This window comes from Mus caroli, chromosome 8 (genome assembly GCF_900094665.2).
Source record: "Mus caroli chromosome 8, CAROLI_EIJ_v1.1, whole genome shotgun sequence".
Lineage (NCBI taxonomy): Eukaryota > Metazoa > Chordata > Mammalia > Rodentia > Muridae > Mus > Mus caroli.
In genome coordinates this window covers 87,034,645-87,044,243 of record NC_034577.1, presented here as the reverse complement: position 1 = coordinate 87,044,243, position 9,599 = coordinate 87,034,645, and the positions used below count along the sequence as shown (strand labels likewise).

At 45.9% G+C, this 9,599-nt stretch overlaps 1 protein-coding gene across 1 annotated transcript in view; it reads right to left on the bottom strand.

The window, feature by feature from the left end:
* Positions 1 to 63: 63 nt before the first annotated feature.
* The window catches only part of Ccdc113 (coiled-coil domain containing 113), a 25,097-nt gene continuing 15,561 nt past the window's right edge, over positions 64 to 9,599 (bottom strand). The window contains exons 7-9 of the mRNA XM_021170598.1: positions 8,203 to 8,310; positions 1,629 to 1,784; positions 64 to 213 (exon numbers count right to left, since the gene is read on the bottom strand). Coding sequence (XP_021026257.1) covers positions 127 to 213; positions 1,629 to 1,784; positions 8,203 to 8,310 — 351 coding nt within the window. The 3' untranslated portion in view covers positions 64 to 126. The remainder of the gene's footprint in view (positions 214 to 1,628; positions 1,785 to 8,202; positions 8,311 to 9,599) is intronic.

Here is a 9,599-nt window from a genome sequence, read left to right as displayed (position 1 = left end):
TGTGTGTATGTGTGTGGGGGGATGCTATCTGGGCACAGGCATCAAGTGAGAGGACCCCATTAACGGAAAATAATAGAGAACTTTAATGGGTCACTTCTTGGTCTATAAGCTGCCGGGTACTCCTGGCTATTTCCCAGGGGGCCGGATTATCTGCAACTGCTCATCCGAAGTCTTCATCTTATTCCAGGCCTTCCGGTATCCTTTTAGAGACATCTACAAAACAAAAAGTGGGGGAAAGGGGAGGGGGGTTACTTCAGAATGATAGCATGTGCCCGAGCTGAAAGCCACTGTCATCTGTGAGCTGCTGACTATGCAGGTGGCCCTGTTAGGGGCTGGGCTCTTGTGGGGCACCCTGCTGGTAGACATCACCTTAGGGCAATGGATACCCAAAAGATCTTTCTAGAGTTGGGATGATGTAGCTCAACTGGTATAGTGTGTGCCTAGCATGCTCCAAGCCCTGGGTCTAACCCACGGCTCCCTATCAACATTGGAGTGGTGATTACTATAGGAGGTGGGGAGAAGGGGATCAGAAGGTCAAGGTTATCCTCAGCTCTGTACTAAGCTGAATTCTGATGAAGGATAGACCAAGATGTGTGGGACCTTGTCTCAGAAAAAGCAAAGCAAAGCAAAGCAAAACAAAGCAAAGCAAAGCAAAACAGCAACAACAAAAACCTGAAAGACTGTCTTAAAGAGTGTTTGTTTGTTTGTTTGTTTGTTTGTTTTTCCCGAGGGAAATGTTGGGTTTTCTGCTCAGTTCCAGGTATGATGTACCCCCAAGTTATGTCCCTAATGTTCTCTCTGTCACCAAGCTACCATATGAGGGAAATAGAACTAGGATCAAGATGCCAGTTTCCCCAGCATCTCATGTGATTTTTAAGCTACAATAATGACACCCTAAGTGGGCAGACCACCATGGGATCTAAGTACATGAGCCCGTCTCAAAGGCTGCAGACTTAGCTGTAAACACAGAGGCCTACAGTAACCGTGTAAGTGCACGAGTGCACGGAGTTGGGTTCTGAGAACCATTGAAAACAACTTGTTTCCTTTTTCTTCTCCCTCTCTCCTTTCCACCTTCCTTCCACCCTCAGCCCCCTTTCTTTCTTTCTTGAGATGGGAGTCTCACTGTGTAGTCTTATGCAGCCTAGAACTCTAAAAAGAGACAAGGCTGGGCTCAAACACAGATCTACCTACCCACCTCTGCCTCTCAGTGCTAGGGACCGAGTAACTCCTCACATACAGCGTCTCCTTTTCTTAAATACTGTCTTCTCCGTGGAAGAAGCAGCAGTTTATAAATCCCATGACATGGAGGGATTTGGAAGATTCTAAAATTCATTATGGAAACAAGCAACTAAACACCCCTGCGTCATAAGTGTCTCTTCCTGACCCTAGAGCACATTGTCCCTAATCATTAAAAGTGGAGCTTAGAAGGAAAATCCACTGTTCATTTTGGCTGAGCAGCTGAAACAGCTGCAGAGATTTTGCACAGATACCACATGTCCAACGTCCCTCTTAAGGTCAGCTCTGAAGAACAAGACTCTGAAGAAAAGTATTGGTGGCCTGAGATACTTGGTGATCCCATGATCAGGGCTAAGTCAGGCTCAATCCCGCCTGGGGACAAGCAGGCTCACCTCTGCGATCTCCACCTTCCGCTCCCACATCTTGATGGTCTTCTCTAGCTCCCCATTCAGGATCTTCTCCTTGACGTACATCATTACCTGTGGGGCCCGGAACTCAGCCAGCTGCTTCCGTAACTTATCGTTCAAGATATGGGCTTTGGCCCTGTCCTGTTGGGAAGGACCCATTAGCCCATGAAATTCTGGGAGCAGCTACTCCGTCCCCACACGTCTCAGTACAGTTCCAAGATGGAAGACGACATCCGCAAAGGGTGGGGCCCTCTGAAGGTTCTTGGTTTTTCTGACAGATGGTGATGTTTTCATCTGGCTCAGAAACCCTAGAGTGGCTAGGCTCCTCACCCCTTTCTTTTTCTTCCCTATTTTCTTTCTTTACTGTGGACTGTGCCTTCTCTTGTTTTGACTTTGCAGGCTGTTTTTGTGTGTGAGACTGTGCATTTATATATGCTTTGGCTCCATCAGTCTCGATTTACTTGCCTGTCTTCTTGTATTGTAAAATATATGTAACAAAATTTATTTGCTATTTTAAGCATTTAAGCACATAGTTCAATGGCGTTGGGTACACATTGTGGGGACTCAATGGCAGATTTAAGCTATTAGAAGAATCCATCTCTGACATTGAAGCTACACAGGTAGGGTTTATGCAATCTGAAGAAAGGGAGTGAAGACACAGAGAACTAGCAGTTTCGGAGATGTAGTCAGCCTGAGTGGGGTACACGCAGTGGTAGTAATGTAAGGGAATAAAGAAATGGAACAGAAAAACTACTCAAGGCTTCCATGGACAAGAACCCCCAATTTTTATTTCAAAAACACTAAGCTCAACACCCAGATAGCTCCAAAGAGGGCTGGAAAGATGGCTCAGAAGTTTAAGAGCACTGACTGCTCTTCCAGAGGTCCTGAGTTCAATTCCCAGTAACCACATGGTGGCTCATAACCATCTGTAATGGGATCTGATGCCCTTTTCTGGTGTGCCTGAAGATAGCAACTGTGTACTAAAATAAATAAAATAAATAAATTTTTAAAATCACACCCCAGGTGGGTTTCCTTTAAAAAAAGAAAAGGAAAAAAAAGCTCCAAAGAGGATAAATGCAAAGAAGCCCATCCCAAGTACAGCACACTCACACCATTGAATGATAGGGCAAAGGGAGGAGCTTGAGATGGCAAGAAAAACAACAACCATTAGTCTTGTGCGCAAGCTTGGTGAGAGCCAACAGCAGATGGCTCATTGGAAACAACAGAGACCACAGACAGTGGTAACAGCATAGGCTAAGGAAGGAAGAAGAACTGTCAGACACTGAGCTCTCTCTCTCTCTCTCTCTCTCTTTCTCTCTCTCTCTCTCTCTCTCTCTCTCTCTTTGTGTGTGTGTGTGTGTTCTGTGTATGTTTGGGGTGGGTGTGTCCATATAACCATGCAGGTGCATATAGAGTCAGAGATCAATATTGGATGGCTTTCTTGATTATTTCCCATCATACTTTTTGAGGCAGGATCTCTCTGTGAGCCTGGAGCTTCACTGGTCTGGTTAGGTTGGCCAGTCTGTGATCTCTAGGGGTAATCTTGTCCTACCCCCCACCTCTGCCTCTTCCATCACTGAGGTTACAGATGGCTGTGCCAGGCTATAAGGGTGCTATCGATACAAACTCAAGTCCCCATGTTTGCACAGTAGGTAAAGCACCGGGTGCTTATTTCTAATGCTACTGTCAATTAAAATGGGTCAGGACTCCTTTGAAAGAGTGCTGATCTTTCGATGGAATGAGACTCATACGAGATGAGTGCACAGCATCTTCTAGTGCCAGGGAAGGCCAAGAGAAGTCTAGAGTGGTGACAGGACACCGAGTGTAAGGAAATCCTGGATGGGATATCAGACAAAAGCAAAGGAAGCCTATATATAAGCATGGGCTTTAGTCAATAATGAACCAAGAGTGTCCATTAGATGTAACAGACATCACGCAGAGGTTAATTGTTAAAATAGAAAACAAATATGCCAAATAAAGAACTTCTCTAAATATCATTACTATTTTATAGTAAATGTAAAATTTATACAATAATGATCTATTTCATTTTGTGGATGTTTTGTTTGGTTTGGTTTGGAGACAGGCCCTCTCTATGTAGCCCTGGATGTCCTAGAACTCACTATGTAGACCAGGCTGGCCTCTGATTTGTAGAGATCTACCTGCCTCTGCCTCCTGAGTGTGGGGATTAAAGGCGTGAGCCACCATATCAAGCACAGCGCTATTCAAATGAGGGAGTAATGGAAAGATTCCCTCATGAAGGAAAACCCAGAGAAACCTAGCACACACTCCTTATGATGAGTACTAAAGGAAATTACGCAGGCCAAAAACAAGCTCCAGCAGAGGGGTTGGGAGTTGTCATCAGAATAAATAACTATGTAAGCCTTTAACAGTACCTGTCACAGATCTCTTAACTGATTAAAGTGCAAGCAGATAGCAAGTACATATATATTCGTGTTTGGGCCTATGCCCTATAAAGAGGAAAAGGTTATGTATCTGACCAGTGACAGGCAAGAACATAGGTGGAAACGAAGCAGCATTTGAGAGAGAAGTAACTTCAGGTGGTAACTCAAGTCCACAGGAAGTAACAAGAAAATCACAAATGGCAAAATACGGTTAATGCCATAGTTTCTACCAGCTCTTGAATCGTCTTCTCACACTTTTAAGGAAATTATCTCAAAATGTAGATGTAAGAATTAGGGTTCTGCCATTTGAGAAGAGACAGCAACATCTTCACAATGCTTGGCTAAGCAAGACCTTCTCAGCACCCTCAACCTCACAACACAGTGTGAAAGAAAAACAGGAATTGAACTTCACCAAAATTTTAAGATCCTGAGATATAAACAATCCTATTAAGAAGATGAAAGATGGGGCTGGAGAGATGGCTCAGTGGCTAAGAGCACAGGCTGCTCTTCTGGAGGTCCTGAATTCAATTCTCAGCAACCACATGGTGGCTCACAACCATCTGTAATGGGATCAGATGCCCTCTTCTGATGTGTCTGAAGACAGCCACAGTATACTCACATATATAAAGTAAATCTTTAAAAAAGAAGAAGAAAGAAGGCTAGAGAGAGATCTCAGTGGTCAAGAGCAATAGATGCTTAGCTGTTTTTCCACAGGACCTAGGTTCAATTCCTAGCACCTACATGGTGGTTCACAACCATTTGTACCTCCAATTCCAGGGGACTCCATTCCCGCTTCTGGTTTCTTTGGACACTAGGCAGGCACACGGGTGCACAGACATATGTGCAGGCAAAACACTCATACACATAAAATAAAAAGAAAACGAAAAAATACCGCAGACTAAGTGAAACTGATATATGTGATAAGAGACTAAATCCAGGATATGCAAAGAACTCATACAACTCAGATTTTAAAGAAAACTCAATAAAAAAAAATGGGGCAGAGGACATGACTGCCCATTTCTCTTAAACATCAGGCAAGTGGCACAGGCAGGAAAAGGTACACCTTGTCATTAACCATCAGGGAATGCCAAATAAAAACCATGACAAGACACACAACTTCACACAGACCCGGACGGCCATTAAAATAGATAGTGATGTATTGGTAAGAATGTATTGAAGAGGTCAGTAAAGATGGCTCGGTGGACCAAAGGGTTTTCCATGCAACTCTGATGACCCGGGTTGGATCCTTGGAACCTGCTTAGGAAACCCAGATAAAAAGTACAGAAAACCAATGTTGGTGGAGTGCTTACCCACAGAAGGAGCATCTATGTCACCTCCGCTCCCAAGGCTTGGGGACAGTCATGGAGGAGGTGGGCAAAAAGATCGTAAGAGCCAGAGGCTATGAAACCCAGGCAAAACAATGCGTGCAGGGCATGCTAGGACTACAGTGTTCATGAATTCACAGGGCCTGTGGTTACCGGCACAAGACCTACAGAAAAATCAAGCCAGTCATGATTCTAGTCTGGAGGCAGGGGCTCGTGAACCTCCAACTGTAAGTGAGGAGCTGTTAATAGCTGATGGCTTCTTGGGTGGTGAGAAACGATGTAGGTCTGGCTCCTGTTAGGGGCACCATAAGTGGATTGCCCCACACCTAAGAGTTTATCGGCCAGCACAAATTGGACTCAGTGCTATTAAAAGCAAAGAGAAAGGATGTAAAGTCTGGAGGGAGTGGGGAAGTGGGCAGTAGATGTGTAAGGAGTTAGGAGGAGTGTGAAGTTCTCAAAGAACTAATAAAATTATATTTTAAAGTGGGGCTAGAGAGATGGCTTGGTGGTTAATAGAGCATGCTGCTCTAGCAGAGGACTAGATATGAACCCCAGCACCCACAATGGATGGCACAAAACTACCCGTTATGGATATATATATATACACACACACACATATATCCTTCTGTGGGTAAGCACTCCACCAACATTGGTTTTCTGTACTTTTTATCTGGGTTTCCTAAGCAGGTTCCAAGGATCCAACCCGGGTCATCAGAGTTGCATGGAAAACTCTTTGGTCCACTGAGCCATCTTTACTGACCTCTTCAATACATTCTTTTTTTAAAAAATTTTATTAGGTATTTTCCTCATTTACATTTCCAATGCTATCCCAAAAGTCCCCCATACCCACTCCCCCCACTCCCCTACCCACCCACTCCCCCTTTTTGGCCCTGGTGTTCCCCTGTACTGGGGCATATAAAGTTTGCAAGTCCAATGGGCTTCTCTTTCCAGTGATGGCCAACTAGGCCATCTTTTGATACATATGCAGCTAGAGTCAAGAGCTCTGGGGTACTGGTTAGTTCATATTGTTGTTCCATCTTCAATACATTCTTACCAATACATCACTATCTATTTTAATATATATCATAACTCCAGGGGTATCCACTGTCTCTGACTTCCTGAGGCACCGGCATGCACACACACACACACACACACATACACACACACACACAGAGGGGAGGACTAAAACACTGAGATAAAAGATTTAAAATAATGCACAGAAATTGGAGCCTCACATATTACTGGTGGGAATGTAAAACGTTGTAGCCACACCTCAAAGACAATTTGTCAGTTTCTCCACATATTCCTTCCACATAGAACTGCCATGTGTATCTTACAATGCTACTTTATGTGCATGCACAAGAGGAAAGAAAGCACGTTACACAAAAACTGTCAAAAAAAAAAAAAAAAGAATGATCGTACCAGCACTAATAATAGCTAGAAATAGTCCTGTCTCAACTATTCGGGAGCTAGCTGGGTTAAGAGGAAAACTGCAGCACATATGAAATGCTATTAACACCCTGCTTCCAATCTATGGATCGATATGCAAGCCCTCAGCAGTTCCTGCCACTGGGCCTTTGCCCCAGCATCACAGACTCCAACTCTCTGAAGCTGTAACCCCCTAAGTAGATGACTTGTCTTTATAAGTTGCCTTGGTCATGGTGTTTTATCACAGAAATAGAAAGGACCCTAGGAGTCTAGGCTAAGAATCAGCCTTTATAACATGTAAAAGCCCTGGGTTCAATCCCCAGCACTGAAAAAAAAAAAGGAAGCTAAGAAGAAAACTTAGAAGGTACTAAATAACGAAAGCCAGGACTTCGAAAGGTGGATTTTAAGTTTTAGTGATGATCTAATGCGAGGGAAAACACAAGCCCAGGCTGCGACTTCAGCTTTGCCGCCTGTCGCTCTGTCCTAAGGCTGGGCTTTCTGTGGGAGCTGCTTCTCCATACACCACAATCTGATGTCATCCTGCCGTGGGGTGGTCACTGTGAGCAGGTTTGGGCCACACATACTCCTGGGATCCACTCAAAACCAGGATGCTAATAACTGTACTTGTGACTTAGAAGCGGACAAAGCGGTGTCATAGGTGGTCTCATCCAGTCACCAGCACAGGTGTGAAAACAGTCCTGTCCTGAACTGAGGCCAGGCCTTCTGCCCAGGAGGCCAACGGACTCTCTCCTCTACCCTTCCAAGGGTCCCCCCCTTTGGATAACATCCTAGTATACTACAGTCAAACAGATACTCAGCTACGCGTGCTCAAAGCATGCAAAGGCGATGCCCTCTTCTGGTTCCACCCGCCCATCCATACTCTGACTGTTGTTGGCCTTGGAGTGAGCTCTAGCTGGCCAGAGGTCACAGTCCTTCAATCTCTCTGCAGTCTACTCACGCTGAGCATACAAGGGACAGTTACGCTTCACAGAGCACCCTCCCCCTCCCTCCATTCATCCCTCCCTCTCTTTACCCTCTCATCTCTACCCTTAATGCAACACATATATGTGTGTGATGTCGCATATCAGTTATGTTACCATATACCTTCTGTGTTTTTAAAAGGGTATACGCACAGAACTTCAGAACTCTGGACGTTCCACTCTCTGGCACTTCTTGTGGACTCTGTTTTCTTTGTGAGCAAACTCTAGACCATCACCCAGCAGTAAATATGGTATCACTGAGCTGTGTGTCTAGCACCTGCTTTTGTGTGTCAAAGCTATTTTGATTTTTGTGGCCTGGGCTCTTTCTCTAGATTAATTACCGAGGACCTGGAGTCTTGGTGGACAGTAACCCTTGCAGACAGAAGGAGGCACACATCAGAAATGGCACACCGTGTCCTCTTACCTCCTCTGCCTGTATGGTTTCTTTTTCAATCTTCCCAAGTAGCTCGTTTCTCAGCAAGATCTCCTTGTCCAGATTGACGTAGACCTCCATTGCCCGATGAAGCTTGTTCTGAAACACGCCGGCATGATGCACGCTAAGGGGAGCTTTCAGAATGGTGGGGAGGGGAGCCGGGGGGCAAGAGCAAGGTCAGCCGTTCCAGATCCATTCCTATCAGCCTGGGCCTGCCAAAGGTATCTGAGAACCCGGCTGGAGGGAAGGAGAGGGCCTTGGGGTCTTAGCCGGTGCTGAAGATGCAGAGTGGTCCAGCAACAGGACTCAGATCTTACCCCCCTCTGCTTTTTAAGGGGAATGTTTAGGTAGCCAAACTTCTCTTACACTGGTATGCTCTGATATGATATTGCCAGGTTGTGAGGAGACATCCTGGTAGAGATTAGAACACTGTGCCTGGCAGGAACAGCTCCCTTAGTAGTTGTGATGCCTACCTCAGGAAGATGCAGAGAGAGAAAAGAGGGGAGCTCCCCCACGGAAGGATCTGACCCTTCTTCCCACATAAAAGTAGGGGAGCTGGGATTTGAAAGAGTGCAGTGTGACTCCTCACCCTCTGAGCTCCACTACACAGTCTCTGCCTAAAGGAGTAGGGCTGGCTGGCGTCAGAGAATCCCGCAGGAGCTGCCTCATGGGTGCCCGCTGCATTGTTTGCACTGCAGTGTCCCCAGGCCCCTGCTGCTTAGATGGACCTCCTCTGGAACTGTCTCCCTGGCACCTCTCCTGAGGGACGTCTCCAGAAATGCTAGAATGTATTCTGCCTGGCTGAGGACTGGACACTCGTGCGCGCGCGCGCGCGCACACACACACACACACACACACACACACACCAGGCACTGATTAGTGAAGCATTCACCTCCAGGAAGCTCACTCACAGCCAATCAATGCCAAGGAAGGTGGAGATTCTCATGGGTACACAGTAGGCTGAAGCTGATCGGGGCTGGGGTGTGTTCGGCAACAGGACTGAGAACAGAACTGAAAGATAAAACCACACTTCTTTCTAAAAGAAGAGAGGGAACTGAGCTGGAAGAGGAGATCACAAAGCACTATGGGAGGAGGAAGGTGCAGGGGCATTGCCACAGACACTCAAAACTTAGAGAATGCAGAGGAGCCTGACTGGAGCCATCTGCCTGGGATCCTTAGGCTCCTAGGATCCATTCAGTCCTGGTCCTTTCAGACTCTCCTTGTTAACAATTCCTCTAGGCTCTGCCCAACAGTTACCTAGCAACAGCTTGTGGCTCTGCCAGCCAGGTTCAATCCAGGAGCCAGGCTTATAAGACCTCTTCCTTCCTTCCTTCCTTCCTTCCTTCCTTCCTTCCTTCCTTCCTTCCTTCCTTCCTTCCTTTTTTCTT